Below are 21135 nucleotides of genomic sequence, written 5' to 3'. Positions count from 1 at the left end.
CCATGGGCCTCCACAATAGTAGACAACACTCCATTGATCCCCAGAGATGTTCAGAGTTTGCTCGAGATTCACCTATTGGATGAGGAAGATGCACCTGGTTCACCTTTGCCCAGCCAGCCCCATAGTTGTACCATGCACTTGGCAGATGACCCAGGATTTGTATGTTGATGTGGCATCACTTACACTATCATCTGAGCCCTTACAGATGGTCCACAGGCATCTTCGACTTACTTGGAGACCCACGAGGTCATTTGTGTGCCCCTCACATCCATCGGGAGCACCACAGGTTTATTATGTGGAGAACAAGGGGCCAACCCCTTGTTCATTACTTTGGAATTCCAACTCATCATTTTGGCACTTATGAACTTCATCAGGCCTCTTAGAGAGCCAAATGACATGCATTATTGATCATTTTACCCCTTGGGAGGCTTATTATTTTATTTATGAGCTAGTTTGGTGGGTTTGTCACCAATAGATAGTTATTTGCACATTATTTTAGTTGATGGGCTAATGTAAGCTCAAATTAGGTAATTCGAACTCCTAATGAGTGTATAAATAGGAGAAACGTGAATTCATTTGTATCATCACTTTGGATTGGATCATTCTTCTCTCTTGAAAATTTCACACTTCTTTCTTGGACGCTGAATTGGAGCATGGATGAATTTTGATGTTTGGATTGGATTATCTTATCTTGGAGCTTCTTTATTTTCAAATTGTTGATAGTTGGATATGTTCTCTTATATGTAAGTACACACATTTAATGTTATTCTTGTTTTACTTTGTCATATGCATTGGAATGGGATCTTCGCTATAATAAGGCTAATTGTTGCATTGCATAATTGCGAAATTGTGGAATTATTGTTTTTATATAGCATCTCTCAATGTATGGGCTATGTATGTTGAATGAAACCTCCTAGGGATAATTCTACCATTGAATTTATCTTGATAATTCATCTCGTTTTGCAAAGCGAGTATAAATCTTTGAGGTCACTTCTTCTTGTCCTAAAAGCCAAGCGAAGTTGTCCTTGAGGCCCCATTGACCAAGAAACAAAGTCCTTTCTCATCATTCTCCTAGACTCCATTCTTCCCAAGGGATTAGGCAACTGATCTACCAATAGGTCATCACTCAAAGAACCATTTTTCTTCACCATTTCCCTTTTCTTCTAGGTCTAACCAAGTTGGGTCACCTAAGACATCACTTTCCCAAAAAAGTAGCCATAGAAAAAATTTGATCTCCTTGTCTCTACTGCGTTGGTGTGTCCTCAAGGTCTCCTCCAAATTTGAAGCCATTCCGACAGTGAGATTGTGAGATATCCCAAGCCCTAGCTTTGAGATCAAACGTTGCCCTGGTGTTCCCTAGGCTAGTACCTCATAGGATCAATTTGACACCTTTAAGTGGAAATTCTTGTTTTGATCCTTTCCCCTTCCTTGTCTAGGTTAAGATCATCATTGGTTGCTAGACTCCCTCCCCTTAACCTAGGTTGGGTCCACTTGGTCCCGTGTGGTCCCATACCTTTGAAAAGTTAATTCTTCAAGAACCACTTGGGAAGTCAAGTTCAATAAGGATTTTAGGGATTGGGAAACTCCTTTACAAGGCATATTCCTCTAACCTAGCCCTTAAATCCTCACCTCCTTATCCTAGAAAGCTTTGTACCTTGCTTGAAGAGCAAGCAAGCTCCACTCTTAACCTCCTTCTAGGAAAAGGATCATTAAGGTCACTTCACATCCATTTGTTGACTCATCCTTCACAAGTGACTTTCCATATACCAAGTCTCCTCCCATCGGTGAAAGTCCGTAAAGAGTAGGGAGTCTTAGCTGAGGTGACAGTGGGCTAAGTCTCCATTGTTGCCCTTGACCTAGCTCTTGTCCCTTTAGGAGTCCCTTTTAGGTCCCCTGCTAGTTTGAGCGGTAACACAACCTGTTTTGAATCAGCAGCTGTATGGTTAATAAAATCACCTCAAACAATAAATAATGTATGACCTGTAAAAGGAACGTACAGCTACAGCAGTACAGCCTGCTCTATTTCCACCTTTCCTAGACGAATAATCACTCTTTCTTCCTCTAAATCACTAAAGAACTCTCCAACTATACATTGTATGGCAAGATCTGAAGGTGCATAGCCAAATCTGGAGCTGTATGGCCTATGCATGAAGAAAAGACAGCTACAGCAATGGTATGGACTGTATGGCTTGCCATACTTGCTGGTCTGTTTAGTATATCTGCTCTTCTCCTCTTCCAGATGCACTGCTCTCTTGCTCTCTTCTTATGTGTGTGAGATCTCTTCTATTTTGTCCTATTTATGCTTTGAGAGAGAATAGCTAATCTCCTTAATCCCAGCAACTAATCTCCTCAAACCTAGCTGCCACCTATCTCAATTATGAGATGTGCGACTTAGATTAAATCCTAATTTAAGTCACTAACGTTCTAGAACTTCTAGAACATTTCATTTAGACTCCTAAGACTAGTTGTCTTCAAAACATTAGACTTCCACTTTTATTTTTATTTTTCAAGTGAAATTACAAGATAGAATTAATGATTACATTTCCAAGGTGATCGCCAAAGAAATGAGTCGAACTACAACTTGCATGTTCATATTAGAACCTATGCAAGAAGTTCCTGCTCGAGCTACATTTCTCAACACTTTAGAGTTTCAGTGATACTTTTATTTGGAACTTTCAACATTCGCATAACTCAATGCTCTTTTGATGGTTGACGGTGTTTGTTTCTGTTTGAAGCCTTTGTTTTGGTTCCTAACCAGCACCTACTTTTTTAAAAGCATTCATGTAGTGGCTGTCAGGATTTGCCAACATTGTGCCTTTGCAACCAATCTTCTTCAGCTTCCAAACTTATCCATGTTCTTTGAGGTCACTAGGCCTTCCTCTTCAAAGTTTCATCCATACTTTCTGATTGGAGCTTTCAGATTCCGCAAACCTCATGCTCTTGCCCTTCAATGCATCTTTGCAAGATCTTCTTGACTTTCAACTCCAGGGCCTTTACAGCATATTGGTGTTACTCCCTTCTGGGAACTTTATTCCGGTTCCTAACTAGTGTTAATCCTTTGAACATTTTGTACTTGGGTACCTTAGTAGGCCTAGTTGCCATGACCCTTTTTTTGTCTTCTTTCTATTTACTCCCTATGTTTCATTTAGGGGGGGTTCTTAGTGTACATAGACAGCTCTTACACTTACATAGGCTTGATAATCAAGCACCAAGTTAGTATACCTTATCTACCAGGAGGGTATACTCTGTTTGCCTGGTTAGCATACCATTCAATTATGACCTGGACCTCCCCCAGTTTGTTATAAATAGAGGGCTTTCCTCTTGTATTTCAACATAGAGCAATATATAGATTCAGTATTTATTATAGAGAAATAGATAGATTCAGTATTTATTGTTGCTCTATTGTCTGTGCATGTCAAGGCTCATCTATGATCCGAGTTAAACCCAGATTTCTACAGCTATTACAAGCACATTATTTTATATACTTTTGGTGCTTTCTTTACTCAATTCGCCGTAATACCAGAAACTTATTTTTCAACCCAGAAATATTTTGAAAGCATTCAGTGTATTTTGCATCAAATTCTGATCTCTAGGACCATGACAATTATAATATTCAGGCTCAAACCATCATTTCATAGGACTAGTATCAAGTTTAGAAGTGAAAAAGAACAAGGTATTTGAAGTTTTCAACAAATGCCCAGACAGAAACAGTGCCAATGTTATACTACAGATTAGCTTACATGAAATCTACTCCAGAATTTAAGTTTACAGAATCAATAATTTATTTCAATACTAACACTGCTTTCCGTTCCCTCTCAACGCTTCACACTCAATATAAGATTTCTACCTCCAAGCTTCAAAAGAGAAATCCAAATAAAATGTTTTTCATTATAACACAATAATATTATATCCAGGTTTAGAAAGGCATCATTTATTCCTGCTTCAGTTTGTCTCTATCCATGTCCTGCAACCATATTTACAGAAAATCAAATATACAAAAGCTGCACAGGCATCTATCTTACATTTTATAGAACCAGGTGGTGACAATCCTCACTTCAGGCCCTCATCAAAACCTGGCAATCTATAAGTAGTATTAATATGCATAAATTGCTAATATTCAACCTGTGCATGCCAACTGAGCACTGCGGGAACCTCTGGAATGCAATCTCCTTGACAAGACGTCAAGGATAAATAAGCAGAGGCCAAAATGTCTGTTCGCCTCAGCCATGAAGTAGGGCAGTGGAAAACAATGTGCTTCACAAGGGTAGAAACCTTTGAAGTTTGAACTAATGATCTGTAAGCCTATGAAACTGCAGGATGATTCATGGGGGTCGTGTCGATTGGATAGCTACCCAGTACTCGGAGGAATGTTGCAAACTCCTGCGAAGACAAAGCAAAATCTTAATTTCCATTTACTCAAAATTATATGCTGTTTTAGTAAACGGTAAACCTAAATATCTGGATAGAATTTTGGCCTCTCTCTGTACAATAAAGAACTATAGTACAATTGACCCACCTAATAAGATACTTGAATTATCATTAGTGTGTTCATCATTATCTCATAACGAGTTTACACAGGTTAATAAAAGAGAACATTGCAGTAAGATTTTTCAGCTATCTCAGCTGGAACAACTCCCTCAAAAGATGGATTAACAACACTTTACCTGTAGGTGACTTAATGCATTTTGTGCTCGTAGATCAGCCATAGAGGCTTCAAAGTCAACATAGAAGAGATAGTCAAAGTATCTGCGATAAGATATAATCCATCAGAATTATTGTAATCCCAAGAATTGCCATTTCAAAAATGAACAACTTTATATGACATCTAATTGTTCCCACCATGAACTATGGATAATTGGACAATTGGCAGCACAAGAGGGAGATGAAGTTTGAACCCATATTTTGGAAACCATTGCACTGGAACTAACTCAACTAATCCTTATGCCTACAACACATAGGAGGGAACATAAACAGAAATTAAAGTTATTGATGTTAAATGCTTAAATCAATCAGACACCAATACTCACTTTGCAGTCCCACTGTTCCTATCATCAACCACCCTCAATGGCCGCTTTCTCTGGGGTCTACCTTCAATCTGCTATGGATTAAGAGAATTTAATAAAGCCATAGTCTAATCAACATCCAGCTCTAGAATGTCAAAGCTGAACAAACAAGACAAGCTGTAGTATGATTAGAAATAGCACTCTAAGAGGAGTATATTGAGTCCATAAGAAAATCGGGTAATGCCATCCACGAAGTGTACATTACCTTGGTTAAATTGATATTTCTAAAAGCAAATACAGCAAGTGCCTTGAAAACCGCCCCAGGTCTGTCGTCAACAGTGAATACAATGCTTGTCTGTCAGGCAAAGCAAACAACCATTAATTTTGCTTTTATAATCATTACGAAAAATGAATCCTCTGTTTAACACAAAAGTTTAACTCACTAGAATAAAATACCTTGAAAGGTCTGTCAGTTCGTGGAATTATTGGATCCCTGGCTAACATCAAGAAGCGAGTAACATTGTAAAAATCATCCTGCACTGAAAATATGCTATTAGAGTAAAGTGAACCATCCATATAACAATATTTCAGTTGCGGCCGCAAAAGGTATTATAACATGTTGCGTTCACCGGGAAGAGTTTCGACGAAACAGTTCATTATGCATTAAAAAAGGCCTTTTTGAATAAAAAATTAGAAACTTGAGAAAACTCGTGCCTGGATCCCATTTAAAAGAATATCAAGTCCATAAATCTCTGCAGCTCGAGCACTTGCAACAGCTCCTGTATCTCTGTAATTATTGGTGGCTATGAACTGCAATTCGACCACTGGCGCTAGATCAAGAGATTGATTAAGGCAGAGGAAAATGATCTCAAACATCCAAAACAATTTCAGATTGGAAACCAACCTTAGCAGCACTTGCTGTGTCATCCATGTTTTCCAGTGCAACACCCAACTCGCTTAAAGCCTTCTCGCATTGAGCAAGAGCCTGCCGGTATACACTTTCAGATATGAATTTGATGAGAAAGTCTGCAAATACTTAGATTTTACTAAAGACACAAATCTCACCTGGGGATGACTCACAACACGTCTAATATCTTCTTTCTTCACACCGGAGAGTCCAAGAAGGCAATGCTGGACAGGAAGCTGGACTTCACCCACTATATGCAAATTGTGACTAAGTAGCAAATCATAGTTGCGGTGAATGCTGCCAACAAGAGAATTCTCTATGGGAAGAACTGCTCTGTCAACTGTCCAGAGTTCGACTGCCTGCAAGTGAGTAGCAAACCGATTTAGTAACATGAATAGAATCTGGGTTCCCCAGATCCGTATACATCAATGAAGGCACAGCATATACCTGGAATGCAGCTTCAAACTGTTCACAAGGAACTGCCTCGCACTGTGGATAGGCTTTCAAAGCTGCAACCTCACTATATGCTCCTGGAACACCCTGAAAGAAATGACACCAACGACAAATGACAATAAGAAAAAAGGCATTTCATAGTGAAGCAGGGCTAGAAAATGCCTATCAGAAGACTTTCTTACCTGATAGGCTACACGAACTTGTGAACCATGGCATGATGAAGGAGCTAGATCTGTTAAAGATAAAGGCCCTGAAGAAAAATAGTATGCGGCAGGTATTGTGAGTTGGATAACAGATGAGTAAGTTTCCAACAAAACAAAAAATTTGTGAAACTATTTGAACAATATGAGACAAATGGAATTGCAAGTAATTCAGAGAGATATAATAGAAGTGATTTAGAATCAGTACATAAATTTTTGAGCTAGAAACTCAGCTTAACCAGACACAGACACGTGAAGTGATGTACGTGTTAAAGTCGCCTAGGTGGCTCCGCATCATAACAGTGGAGGATGGATAGAAGTTTCGACTTGCAAATATGTGGCCCACTCAACTAAATCATGTGTTATAATTAAATCCATGGTTCTCATGAAGTCATGAAAACGGAACATTAAGGCTAGAATATCCACTGCTACTTCTTGGTGACCAGATGTTTATGCAACTACTAAATCAAAAGGAAATTATAATATTTTTTAATATGCTTCCAATTTTTATTAACATAGCAATATATCGATGGAGCATATCATAAAAAAGAATGGAGATTGACACGATAGGTTACCCTATCAAAATTGTAGCTTGAACAGGTCTCTCTACATAGGCCTTGAGTCCAGGCATGCAGAAGATACCTTAATGATTACTTATTTCAGCAGTTTTTTTTAAGTTTAAACTAGGAAATGCATGATAATCAGTTTAATTAGTTATTATTGGCTTTGTAACCCAGATTTTTAAAGTCTGTAACTTTGAAAATTAATATTTTTTTTTTGACCAGATCAAAATAAAGTGATAAGATCAAATTTTGGCCTTTGATCTTTTCTTTGAAGATCTCAGCTTCTCATGGAGGAAATAGGGTTATGAGAGAAATTATAAATTGCTAAAATGAGTGGGTGAAAGACACAATTTGGAAATCACGTCAAATGAGAGAAAAGAGGGCAGATTTGGGTGAGAAGAAGGAAGGCCAAGCAGCTCAAGAGAAGGGACCAAGTTCGCAGAGAGAGGGAGTCGTGTTCATTCTGTCATCTGTTGAAGAGAGGGGTCCTGCCCAAACTGAGTTCACAGGAGAGAAAGCCTGAGTCTTTAAGGCCAAGTTCTCTGCTAGAGGAAATGCCATGTCCTGGGTCAAGTTTGCTGAAGAGAAAGGGGCCATACACTGCAGAGGGAAAGGCCCGTTGTTGGGTTGTCTTGTGCAGAGGAGAGGGGTCATTTCTTAGGGTTGTTCTTGGCTGTAAATTCTTTGGAACTGTTGCTGTAATATTTTCCTGATTTTTTCTCTAAAGCCTAATAAAATCCCTCTTTGTTGGTTTTTCCGTAAAAGTTTATATGCTAGGATTTCTTGTTTCTGTTGTGCATAATTTGTTAGAATCTCAGTTGTGCTAATTGTGTGTAGATTTCAAGTTTAATTTTTTCTAGGTTTTCAATAAAAATATAATTTTTGGGTATAAAAATTTACTGGCACATTAATCATTTGATTGGGCATAGAGAAACTAACATGGTATTAGAGCCAAGGCTCTGAAAGAAATTCAAGCATTGCATAGGTTCAAGATCAAAGGGGTTCGTGGTCTTTCTAGGGTTTTCAGCAATAGTTATTCAATGGTTTCATTTACCATGGCCTAGGTATGAAGACATGTTAGAAGGAGACTCAAATTATCTTCGGTGGAAAGTCTGGATCACAGAAGGAGAACAAGCTGTGAAGCTTTGCTAACTCAACAGTGATTGTGCCAGTGTTAGATCCTGTTACCCTAAATCTCCATGAGGTGAAAGAAGCAAGGGCACAAAGGATCACCTTGGACAAGGTGAAAGATCACTTGATTCCCCATATTTCTAAGAAAAAGACTACCAGAGAGATGTGGGATGTGTTGCACCTATTTTGTCACGAGTCCAAGGAAGTAGTCGTACAAATATTTTCAAAGTTCAGAATCATCATCAAGCACTTTGATGTATCATTGTAAACCCAATTTCGGTAAATCATAATGTAAATGATGTTAGTACAACCATTTAATTATGTAACAACACCTAGGTAAGCCTGTGAGCTTGGTGACGAATTTCATCTTAGGAGGTTTTTTAACCTCAGCACAATACGTGTGTTTCTAAACACAGAGAATCAGTGGGGTTTATCCTCCAGCTTAAACCCCAAAGCTAGGGTGGAATCTATTGACAGTGTTAGGTGAGTCCTAGTGTTATATCGAGTCTTTGTAAAAGTGGTTTGGGAATAATTTAAGTTATTTGGCTAAATTATTTTATTACAGATCACTTGATCTACTAGATCATATTATATCGCAGAAATGGGTATTTATTTTGAGAGTCTATAAAAGAGTATTCCCCCTTTGAGGGTTGAGTTTGTAATATCTAATGTAAAAAAATATTTTAGTGCATGGTCCCTCATACTTATAGACACCATGGCTAAAATATTTAAGGGTGGAACAAATAATTAATCCCCTTTTGTGTCAATTAACTAATTTTCTGACAAAAATAAAATTAAATCTTAAGCCAAAAAAATTAATTAATTTGAAGTCAAAAAATAATTTTAGAGAAATTAATTTATCCAAATGGAAAATAACTGAAAAAATCGTGGATCAAAAAGAAGTTAATTTTTGGAGGTCTCCCACCAAGGCAAAATTGGATTTTTTGAGAAAAATTAAGCCCTTAGACCTTGGTGGTTAAGTCAAAGTCAATTTTTTTAGGAAATTAATCCAAAAAAATAATTTTTGGATTAACAAAAATGGGTTTTATGAGAAATTCGAAATTTTCCTCAAAATAAATATTTTCAGCTGCAGAGATTAAAAGATGATCAAATATTTATCAACGGTCGAGATTATTTCGACGAGAATCAAGCCAACTAGCCGTTATTTTCCATTTGGAGAATTTATCAATAAATTAGAAACCATTTTGCTTCTCAAATCCTGATGAGAATTTTGGCTCTAGCCTATGTAATTTTGTAACGCTGGTATTGATCCATTGATCTGCTGGGAACATTTAAGATCATAATAAAAAGACTTTGGAGTTTAGTTCATGGTGTTCTTTGTCCATTGATCTGTGGTACATGCTGGTTATGTGCTTTCCTATATTGTGCTAAATTTTTATATAAGCTTGTTATTTCATTTGTCGGTGATAAGAACATTCTATTGGTAGATTTTGGATCTATCTTAAGTGATCTGATTCACCATATGTCTAACAAGTTTGCTTTAAGAAATATATAGTGATTTGCAGGTACACTGGCCCTTGCTCCAAGTTCACAGACTTTGGAGAAGAGCTGACTTTGTTTAGGCTTTGTGAATTTTTATGTGATTTTCTGACTTCGCTAAAGGCTGTGGTTAATACTATAACTTTCAAAACACATTGATCCATTGTCATTATTTTAAAATTTATTTCTCAAAAAAAAAAATCATTTTACAAGCATTGCATATTTGTAGACCCTTGTTTTGCAACAATTGGGGTTTGGGTTTTATTTTGGTTTTTTGAATATATTGGGGTTTTGGGAAAATTTGTTTTCATTTGTGCAGGTGATTCCTCAAGACAAATCTGAAGTTTTGAATAGTTTCAGGGGTTTTTGGCCTCGGAAATTTTTCGTTGGGGTTTTTAGAGGAGGATCTAGCCTTAGGAAGGCAAGATCCAGCCTCAATTTCTCCTCCAAGCTCAACATCTAGGTAGAGAAGGAAGTCGCTAGCCTTTTTGTGCAAATTTCGTGGTGAATTTTGGCAATTTTAAAGAGCTAAAGCATAACTTTGATTTTAGCAGGGTTTTGATATATTTTAGGACCTTCCAAGCCTAGCATTAAGCCTCCAAGCCCTAGGCACAGCTCCCTTTGTCCTCTTTCTCCTAGACGCAAGCCTAGATAGGCCTCTAAGCCCTTTCCGTCAGCCTTCTTACCCTTGTCGTGAGGCCCAAAGGGCTGCCAAGCCTTAGCCACAAGCCCTAGGGCCTCATCCCTCCTCCGCTGCCCCTTATCCCTCCTCAGCGTCCCTTTTTCTTGGTCACAAGCCTCTCGACCTTCTTCCTTACCTCTTGGTTGCCTCTTTCTCCCTTTACGGCAAGCCTTAATGCCTCCTTCCTTGTCTCGATCTCCCCTCTTTCCCTTGCGGCAGCTCTAGGAGGTTTGCCTTCTAGCCACAGGCCCTAAGGGCCTCTTTTAGCCTTAGCATAGGCCTAATAGGTCTTCGCTCCCCTAGTCGCAGGCCTATTTGGCCTTGTTGCCCCCTCCTTAAGCCTAAGACTGGCCTTTCTAGGCTTAGTGTTGCCCTATCCTAGCCCTCATTGACTCTTCCAGTCATTGATTTGGATTTTTAGTTGATTTTTGCCTCTAACTCTTGGTATTTGCAGCAATTGTCAAGCTAACATTGGTGGTTGCAGGTAGTCACTTCACTAGAGAAATTTTGGGCAAGATATCCATTCATCTCCAAGGCCTAAAGGCCTATTGGTTTGCATCTTCAAACCCTTACTCTATCACTGTTTCTCCTATAGCCACATAATTATTTGATAGCAGTGGTATAAAACTCATTTAATTGCCCTAAAATTTGCTCATAAATTGTCTAACACATTAATAAATAAATTGCATCAATTGGGTAAATTACTGTTGGGCTCCTTTCATCAATTGGTCTTTGGATTTGGGCATATTGGTAATCTTGTCCTTTCACATTGGCATTGAAAATCTAATTGCTACACATCTAACTAGCATTGTGATAATTGGTTAATTGCTAATTGTGCTTAAAGGAAGATCTAAATTTTGAGCAATCTCTTGATTCTTGTGTTATCTCATATAAGTGTTGAAAAGAACCTCGGTAAATTGTTCTTGGTAATAAGTGCTCTAGTCTCTTTTACTTGCCATCATTGTCGCTATTGTTTCATGGTTAAAATCTATTGTGGATGACAATTTTATCTTTGACATATTGGTGATTTATTTATTTAAGAGCATTTATCTTGTTATCATTTGGGCAATTATCTCTTGGTTATCTCTTGTATCTTGTGAGCACTTCATCTTGTGTTTAAGATTGTCCCTCACTTGTTAAGTACTCTTGTGTGATAACTAAATATCAATTGTAAATTAAGTACTTAAAATCATAAGCAATCTTAAATCAACAGCACTTAACTATCTTGCATTGTATTCTAGGCCTAGTCTTGCACCTAACTAATTTACCTCCAAGCATAAGCTTGGTTGATAGAAATATAGGAACACCCTTTATCTCTTGCTTGTGAACGCTAGACCTTCTAGTGGTTAAAACGGTGACTTTGCAGTCGTCAGAGCCACGATCTCTACAGCACCGGAGGCACCTGGTATGTTAGATTTCAAGGGGAGGTATCGTTAACCAAGCCTTTGCTTGCTTCGCCTTGACTTCTCTCTACCACTTACTTTTGAGACTAGCCTCAAAATAGATAAGGATCAAGGGATACACTTAGCTAGGCATATAATTAAAATCAATCAAGATTCTTGCATCACACCTAGATTGTAGGACTTGCACTTCATATAGGATAGCAAAGCATCTAAGCAACGATTGTTCATCCGGTCACCTGGTATTTAATTGATCTAAAGCAAGTAGTTGACTCCATAAGGCATTGGTCTCATAAATAATTCAATCTAATCCTTTTAACTTGCTATAATCAACCAAGTGGCTAGGCCATTCAATCGTGTCTCCCGGATTTGTTGGTTGCCAATGGATCTTGCATTCTCTCATTTCACAAGGACTACCCCCCGTAGTCTATCGTTGGGAGACATCTAAAACGAAGAGGGTAGGGATCAGAGTCAATGTTGTTAAAAGCGCGAGCGGGATTAAATCGGCGCGGGGAACGAATCGGAAAAAATCGGAAAAATCGGGAAAAAATCGGAAAAAAGCGGGAAAAAATCGTTTGGTACAAAAATATTCATTTTTTTTCATTTTTTTTCAATTTTTTTAATATCTAAACCATCTACAACATAAAATAAATACATTGACACATAAATATGATAAAAAAACTAATATATAAGATGTTTAATATCATTTTTAGCGCTAAAATCACACATAACATTGAATCATGTCCTGAATAGTAAGTCCTGACTCCTGAGTCCCAACTCAGCCTCAAAATATCAACAAAAAATATGATAATGTATCTCATCATGTCATAATGTCATAGACAATAAAATGAAGTCTAATCCTATTGATTTCCTCTGCCCCTCTTGCGAGAAAATGCCACAGCTTTCCCTTTCCCTCTAGATGTAGATGTTGGTGCCTGTGCTGGTGGAGATGGCAGTGGAGTCTGATGTGCTCTAGAAGCTGAAGAACTAGAAGTAGGAGCTATAGGAGATAGACCACGTCCTCTACTGGTGGCAGGGGTAGCCCGAGCAGGTGGTGTCACCTGGAAACATTACAATCTCCCAATCCTGAAATCCTGAAAAACTGATAAGTCTGCTGGATTTTAAATGAAATCTAAAATTCTACTTTCTCCATATGAAATCCAATGAGGCTGGAACCACTCTCAAACATCCTGAGTCATTTCATAGTAATGTTAAAAATTTAAGTAAAAGGATGAAAATGAAGATTAAGGAGAATGTCACTTTTACTTTAAGAATTTAACATTACCATGAATAGCATATCCATACTAGGGCCTAGACTTTATCATTAAGCTGCCCCACTCAAAAATTATTTGTTTCTTTCAAAAAAAATTGCATGAAAAAACCCAAATGACCAAATGAAAAACCAAAAAAAAAATTATAAAATCGCGCTGTCCCAATCCCCCGCGATTTTTTCGTTAAAAATCGCGATTTTTTCGAAAAAATCGCGATTTTTTGAAAAAAGCGCGATTTTTTCAATAAAAATCGGCAAAAAAAAATAGGCGATTTTTTCGTATAAAAATCGCGATTAAATCGGCAAGCTGAAAAAATCGCGATTTTTTCATTAAATCGCGATTTTAATTTTAACAACACTGATCAGAGTGACAGCCCCTACCATGAGTCGTTGTCGCAGTCCCTGTACAATTTGAGCGACAACAGGATGCACTCACCAAATTGTACCACAGTGACAACCAGAACCAAAAAATGGTGTTAAGGGATAACCTCTACGGCACCCGGATGTCCAAGGGAGAGAACACGACTTCCTACCTTACCAGACTCACGCAGTTGCAAGATGAGATGGCAATTGTAAGGGAGATAGTCCCTGATTTTGAACTGGTGTGTTGAACCTTCAATGATTTTACAAAGAAGTGGGATGTATTTGTAAAATGCATCATGGATCGAGAGCATCTTCCCACCTAGGAAAGGTTGTGGGATGATTTCACACAAGAGGAGATCCAAGAAGGGTCTCAACATGGAGACCAAAAAAAGAAGGGTGAGGAGGAAGAGAACCTAGCCCTAATCTCTAAAGGCAAGGAAAAGGCCAAGAAAGGCTCCACTAAAGGAGTTGCCTTGAAGGGCAACAAAAAGGAGTTAGAGCTAGCAAAGTGAAATGCTTTGCTTGCCACTAGCTATGGCATTTTTCCAGCCAGCTTCCTAACAAGAAAAAGGGCAAACAAAAGAAGCAAGTCATTGCTACAACTAAGATGAACAAGGTTTTAGCCAGATTTGAGGATGAGTTCTCACTCATCGTATGTCTCTCTAGTTCAATGGCCACCAACATGTGGTACATTGACAATGGCGCTTTATGTCACATAATTGGAGTGTGAGACTACTTTACCAGTATGAAGAAGCACAATTTAGACTTCCAGTGGAACTATTAAGTTTCAGAGGGAATCCAAGAAGCCACTATTGATGACGGATGTGTTGTACATTCTTGGCTTGATGACGAATCTGATTGTTGCGTCAACCTTGGAGAGCAAGGTTTATGTGGTGATTTTCCGAGATGGAAAGGTGTATATTTGTCCCAAGGGTTCTAGCTTCAACACAACAAAGGTGCTTGGAGTGGGAAGGAACAAGACGTACAAACTTTAGTTCAAGCCGACCAAAGCATTAGTGAGCAACAACATCAGCAACTGTGACTTCGAGGAGTTGTGGCATAGGAGAATGGCACACTTGCACCATGGAGCACTCAAATTGCTTGGGGAGACCATGAATAGGCTCCCTGATTTCACTACAGATCAACATGATGTGTGCAAGGGGTGTGCCATGGGCAAGTACACCAAGACCATGTTTCCTAGTAGTGACAGCAGGTCCATGGGGATCTTGGACTTCATCCATTCAAATGTATGTGGGACCATGTCAGTCATGTCTATTGGAGGGTTCAACTACTACATGACCTTCATAGATGACCATTCCAAGAAAACCTGGATCTATTTTATGAAGCTAAGAAATAGATCTTCGATCAGTTCCAAGAGTTTAAAGCTCGTGTGGAGAACTAGATGGGAAGAAAGATTAAGGTGCTTAGCTTTGACAATGGAAGCAAGTACAAATCAAATGCCTTCAAGGAGTTTTGGGTAGATTTTGGAATTAAGAGGGAGTTGATAGTTCCATATAACCCACAGCAGAATGGAGTATCGAGAGGAAGAATAGAGCCATTGTTGGGGTAGTGAAAGCAATGCTACATGACCAGGATCCTCCTCTATTCGTATGGGCAGAAGCGTGCAACATGGCAATTTATTTGCAAAATAGGATTCCACACAAGCCTCAAGGTGTTGGGGAGGATGACCCCTAAAGAGGCATTCACAGGGAAGAAACTAGAGGTTGGGCATCTTCACATTTTTGGGTGACTGGTTTATAGCCATGTTCCATCAGAGAAGAGGACAAAGCTCGAGCCTACTGCGGAGAAGAGTATTTTTGTTAGATACAACAAGACCTCAAATTCTTACAAAGTATACATTCCTGCACTTGAGAAGACAGTAGTGTGGAGGGGTGTGAAATTTGAGGAGGACAAGGCTTTCAGAAAGTCTTGTGGCTTAGTGTTAATTGTAGCAGAGGTTCAAGAGCAGGAAGTAGCAAAGGAAGAAGGGAGACAACCATTATAGATTGCAAGACCCCATACTTGTGTGTAGGACGAGCAACATGAGCATGAGTGTGAAAATTCCTACACCAGAATCTTATTGCAACAACTGGAAATTATTCTCCTAATTGTTATTTTAATTTAACAATTTATTTATTGTTTCCTAAAGCAAATACTGAATAACTCACACTGCAACCTACACAATTAAAACTGTGGAAGAATAAAAGCTGGAAGAAATATTAACACACCCACATAAAATAACACAGTTATTTTTGGACCAATGTCCCCGAAAAAACCCATCTTGGGAAAACCAGTGCAGCAGCTGAGGGTTTTAATATTAAGCAGTAGTGAAATAATCTGAGTACAAATGGATGCCGAAACTAGCAATCCTACAGAGAAATACTAGGCAAAATCTGGAGAGGAATTTTCCTCACCCCACAGGCAGTATCCCGGCACAACTTGCCTTCAGAATTTCGGCCCTCTAAGCCTTTGTGTCAACCTCTACGCTGCTTTGCGTAGTTGGTTAGACGTGTAGCCTCAAACTGGACTTTGATGAAGTCGTTCTGCCTTCTACTGACCTGAAAGACGCTTCTCCGGCACTCTGGGACTCCTTCCCGGTCTCTGGAACTGAAAATATCAATCTCTCCCAGCAAATCGACTTTGCCTCTAGAGGCTACTACACTGCCCTGCGTCAACCTCACTGTGGCTCTTTTGCCTCTCTGCAAATGCACTCACCGGATCTAGAATCCTTCCTTCAGCTTCACTATCTCTGCCCCTCTCACTGCTTCGATCCCACTGACTCTCTCTCCGGCAACTAACTGTTGCTACTCTAGAAATCAATCTACTCATGAAATCAAACTTCTGAAGTGTATTCTCCAAGTGCCCATTAATTTCTTCTTATAATCCTCTGTTGGGACTCCAACGACCAAGATTAAATCTTAATCGATGGTTGGGATTAACTTGAAATCGATTCGTGTGAGTTTCTAGATCATTCACGCCTTGACTTAATTAATTCTGATTAATTAACCATATTCCCTAAGTTTAGATTTAGGAAATATTTAAAAACTGGTTAACAATCTAGTTAAGTCATTTCTAGGCGAAATTTCCATAAACGATTTATGGGTTTTAGAGATCTCATGTATTCTAGCCTCTCCACAAAATTTTGTGGCTAGAACACATCTGATGCTACAAAAACTAACACTCCCTTTTAGCGAGGAATGTGTTCTAGTGCTACTACTCAATCTGTAGCAACACCCTGTCTCTGCATCATCTCCTATCACGTTGTTGATGCCTGGCCATGCTGCCCACCAACCACTGCACAACTCTGATATTAGTTGCATATGTGTTGTTGCTGACCCTATTGAACTGCAGCCAACATTGCAACTCCCTCTCATCTGTTGTTCCTGCAACTACAACAATTGCAACTGAGAAACATCTTAAATACTCAATCAACTATGATCAATATGATGCATTTGTCACCCGAGTCTCTGACTGCTGCTAGTATCTACACTGTCATTGAGGACTCTGTGTTGCCGCTGACTCTGCGCTATGCCAACTGCACTACTGCCAACTCTACACTACGCTCCCCAGTATCTGACTGCTACTATTCTCTGCATCTGTCACTCTGGCATCTGACTGCATCAACTGTCATTGATCCATCTTGCTACTGAATATTGTGGGCCCCCGTTACAAGGTATTGATCCATGAGGTGGACTCCTCAAGGATCCTTCCCATCTGTAGCGCTCTAGGGCTACAACACCAAATCACCCCACCTTACTCCTGGGGGTTTATCGGCAAACATGGCGAAGTCTTCCTCCAGCCTGGAGAAAAGCCTATTGATCTTTGCTGATGCTACCTAATGGTGCTGCTTCTCCTCCTTGTCCTTCTTCTTGAGAGGACACTGGGTACTGTAATGACCAAATTCACCACACCTGAAGCACTTGACCTTCGACAAGTCCTTCTTCTTCTTTCTCTGCTCCCCATGTCCTTGACGAGGACCCTTCGATGCGAGGGCCACATTCTCCTCCTCTTTACCTATTTCAATCTGTTGCTACTGCCACTGATGGGGTTCTTCTATAGAGCTTGTCTCAACTCCTCCTTCTGCAAATCATCCCACATTGGCAAGGTATCTCTGCCCAAGATACTTTGGACAAATACTTCCACTCCTCTGAGACACTATTGAGTGTCAATCGCACTAGCTCCGTGGATTGAGGCGCTGCCCCAACAACTGCAAGTTGGTCCCGGATCTCTTGAATCTTGGTGAGGAAGGGGTCTATGCCTTCCCCCTTCTGCATCCTGACACACCTCAACTTCTCCTCTAGGTACATCTTTCGTTGCTCAGAAGTACCGTGGTACAACGTAGAGAGAGCATCCCACATCTCTTTGGCAGTATATTTGCTAGCTATGTGTGAAACAACATGATCTCGGACACCATCTAGGATCAAACGTTTCACCCATGTCATCTCTTTTCTGTACTCCTTCAGTTGATCTACATCTTGGGGAACTGCTACCACTGCATCAATATACATTTTCAGGCCATACTCATCTAGAAGGAAGGACATCCTTGCCTTCTAGATGACAGAGTTGGAAGCCCCATCCAACTTGTCCTGATCATGAAGCCTAGCAATGGCTATCTCATCGAATTGTCGAAAACTTTCTCTTCCCCTCTGCTCAGCTGTTGCCTAGCTATTAGCACTCCCTTCTGGAGTGAGAAACTCTACTCACAATGACTACTGATCTGCAAGGAAAAATCGAACTTCTTGAGACTAGAAGTTCCCTAAGGAATATTTTCCCTCAGTGTGTGCTCTTTTTCCTTCCACCCGACACCAGCGTTGCTCTAACAAACTGTTGCAAAACTACTGCGTCTAGCTAGAGATCTGCTCTGTGAAAATACTGGGCTGCTCCCTCTGCCTCTGGAATCACTCGATCTAGATATATCAAATTTTTTTGCCCCTCACTCAGAAAAATCAAATCTCTTCAAGTAACTTGGTGTTCTGGAAAGGTGACTATGCTGCCCCTGGGAGTTTCGATCTACTGCCCACACTGAACAATGAAACTCCTTCTGTCTTCGTCTCTGAGCTCTCCAGCTGCTCAACTGCGCTCTAATACCATGTGAAAATTCTTACACCAGAATCTTATTGCAGCAAATGGAAATTATTCTCATAGTTGTTATTTTAATTTAACAATTTATTTACTGTTTCCTCAGCAAATACTGAATAACTCACACTAGAACCTACACAATTAAAACTACGAAAGAATAAACGTTGCAAGAAATACTAGCACACACACATAAAATAACACAGTTATTTTTTGACAAATGTCCCCAAAGAAACCCAACTTGGGAAAACCGGTGCAACAGTTGAGGGTTTTAATATTAAGCAGCAGAAAAATAATATGAGTACAATTGGATGTCAAAACTGGCAATCCTACAGAGAAATACTGTCAAAAATCTGGAGAGGAATTCTCCTCACCCCACTGGCAATCTCCCAACACAACTTGCCTTTAGAATTTCGTCCCTCTGAGCCTCTGCGCTACTCAGCGTAGTTGGCTAGACGTCTAGCCTTGGATTGGACTATGATGAAGTCGTTCTACCTTCTGCTGACTAGAAAGACACTTCTCCGACACTCTGGGACTCCTTCCCGACCTCTGGAACTAAAAATGTTAATCTCTCCTAGCAAATCAACTTTGCCTTTAAAGGCTACTGCACTGCCCTACGTCAGCCTCACTGTGGCTCTTTTGCCTCTCTGCAAATGCACTCACCGGATCTGGAATCCTTCGTCCGGCTTCATTGTCTTTGCCCCTCTCTCACTACTTCGATCTCACTGGATCTCTCTCCAGCAACTGACTGTTGCTACTCTAGAAATCGATTTGCTCATGAAATCAAAACTTCTGAAGTGTATTCTCCAAGTGCCCATCGACTTCTTCTCATAATCCTCTATTGGGACTCCAACGGCCAAGATTAAATCTTAATCAATGGCTAGAATTAACTTGAAGTCGATCTGTGTGAGTTTCTAGATCATTCACGCTTTGACTTAATTAATTCGAATTAATTAACCATATTCCCTCAGTTTAGACCTAGGAAATATCTAAAAACTGGTTAATAATCTAATTAAGTCATTTCTAGGCAAAATTTCCAGAAACGATTTATGAGTTTTGGAGATCTCATGTATTCTAGCCTCTCCACAAAATTTTGTGGCTAGAACACATCCGATACTACAAAAACCAAGGAGGAGCGGGATGCTCCATTTACCAAGGTCGAGACTTCTAGGAAGAAGAGGACGAAATGGGCAAAGCATACCTTAAGGGAAGCTCAAGAGCAAGTGGATGCTTCTAGGATTTTAGTTAGGGAGAGCAGACCACCACAAAGATTTTCAAGTTACATGACTCATATGAGCAAGTTGATTGAGGCTAGGCCTTCTAGTTTTCATGAGGCCTCTGAGCAACAAGTGTGGAGGGATGCCATGGTCGAAGAGTACTCTTCCATCACGAAGAATGATGTATGGGAGGTTGTGCCACAACATGAAGGGAAATCAGCAGTGGGATCTAATCATCTAGGTGGATCTATAAGATCAAACATGTTGCTGATGGCAGTATTGAGAAGTTCAAAAATCGATTCATGGCTAGGGCATTCTCTTAGAGAGAGGGAGTTGACTATGATAAGACCAATGTTGCACGACTCGTACTCATATATGACTCGTCACGGCACTAACTCATCGACTTGTATAAGACTCGGGAATGACCCTTGTAAGACTCATATAAGACTCGTCAAAATACAAAAAAACGTTAAAATATGGTAAATTTTAAGCACAAAAAAAAAAACTAATAACAATTACAATCCTTGTAAGTTATAAAAACCACAATATATGCAATAATTCATAACATCGTCTCATATCTATAAAAATACACCATAACATATTCGATTTTTGTAAGCAAAACATTTAGATACTAAATAAGAAAAGGACTCGTGATTCCATAATTAAAATCAAAAATGTCAGCGAGTTCAAAATTCAATTACATATGTCATAAATGATAAATGAATGTCTCATAAGTTCATAACAATCTTGAGTCTCATCACTCATGGACGACTATGCCTACAATAAGCCCTCGTGGAGCTAGTGCTAACATTGGAAGGCTGGAGCAACTATGAGGCAGGTGTATTTGGAGTCTCCATTTGAGATGGCAAACTAGATAAATCCTCAGTCTCTTCATCAAGCCAACTCAAATCAAGGGACTCCTCCTCCACAACCCAATCAGACTCTAAATCAATAGTATCCAATAAAATTGGATTTGTATCCTTTGGTTGCACTTGTTTTGTGAGCATTCAAAAGTTGTAGTAGATGAAAACCAACTTCTCCAACCTCTCATGCTCCAACTTGTATCTCTTTTTGTTGTGGATGTGCTCAAACACTGACCAATTGCGCTCACAAGAAGAAGCACTACAGGGTTAACTCAAAACTCTGATGGCGCATTCTTGTAATTGTGGAGCCTTGGTGCCACAATCTATACACCAATGAGATGTAAAAAAATAACAACAAAGATTATCAGTTTGCAATGCCAAACATATAAAAGAGAACTAGCAAAATTACAAGCTAAGTTCTAACAATTTGCAAATACAAGGCATTTTCTTCTCCTTGAGATGTTGGCTTGAGCTGAATCCAAACATGATAGATGCTTCCTTGTACAT

General features: G+C 39.4%; 1 protein-coding gene across 3 annotated transcripts in view; it reads right to left on the bottom strand.

Annotated features, from left to right (window-relative positions):
* Nucleotides 1–3855: 3855 nt before the first annotated feature.
* Nucleotides 3856–21135, bottom strand: part of LOC149248819 (arogenate dehydratase 2-like) — a 57796-nt gene continuing 40516 nt past the window's right edge. Inside the window, exons 2-11 of one of the 3 annotated variants that reach the window (XM_089458555.1) lie at nt 6546–6613; nt 6358–6450; nt 6069–6269; nt 5908–5988; nt 5718–5813; nt 5460–5537; nt 5269–5358; nt 5028–5095; nt 4665–4746; nt 3856–4380 (exon numbers count right to left, since the gene is read on the bottom strand). In XM_089458555.1, the coding sequence (XP_089314681.1) occupies nt 4303–4380; nt 4665–4746; nt 5028–5095; nt 5269–5358; nt 5460–5537; nt 5718–5813; nt 5908–5988; nt 6069–6269; nt 6358–6450; nt 6546–6613 (935 nt within the window). In that variant the 3' untranslated portion in view covers nt 3856–4302. Of the gene's footprint in view, nt 4381–4664; nt 4747–5027; nt 5181–5268; nt 5359–5459; nt 5538–5717; nt 5814–5907; nt 5989–6068; nt 6270–6357; nt 6451–6545; nt 6614–21135 lie in introns of those variants that run through there. The other 2 variants (XR_016266701.1, XR_016266702.1) reach the window with 2 other exon arrangements.

Source organism: Pinus tabuliformis, chromosome 7, assembly GCF_031772625.1.
Source record: "Pinus tabuliformis cultivar Carrire ecotype Pingquan chromosome 7, CPIR1, whole genome shotgun sequence".
Taxonomy (NCBI): Eukaryota; Viridiplantae; Streptophyta; class Pinopsida; order Pinales; family Pinaceae; genus Pinus; species Pinus tabuliformis.
This window is presented reverse-complemented; position numbering and strand designations above follow the sequence as displayed.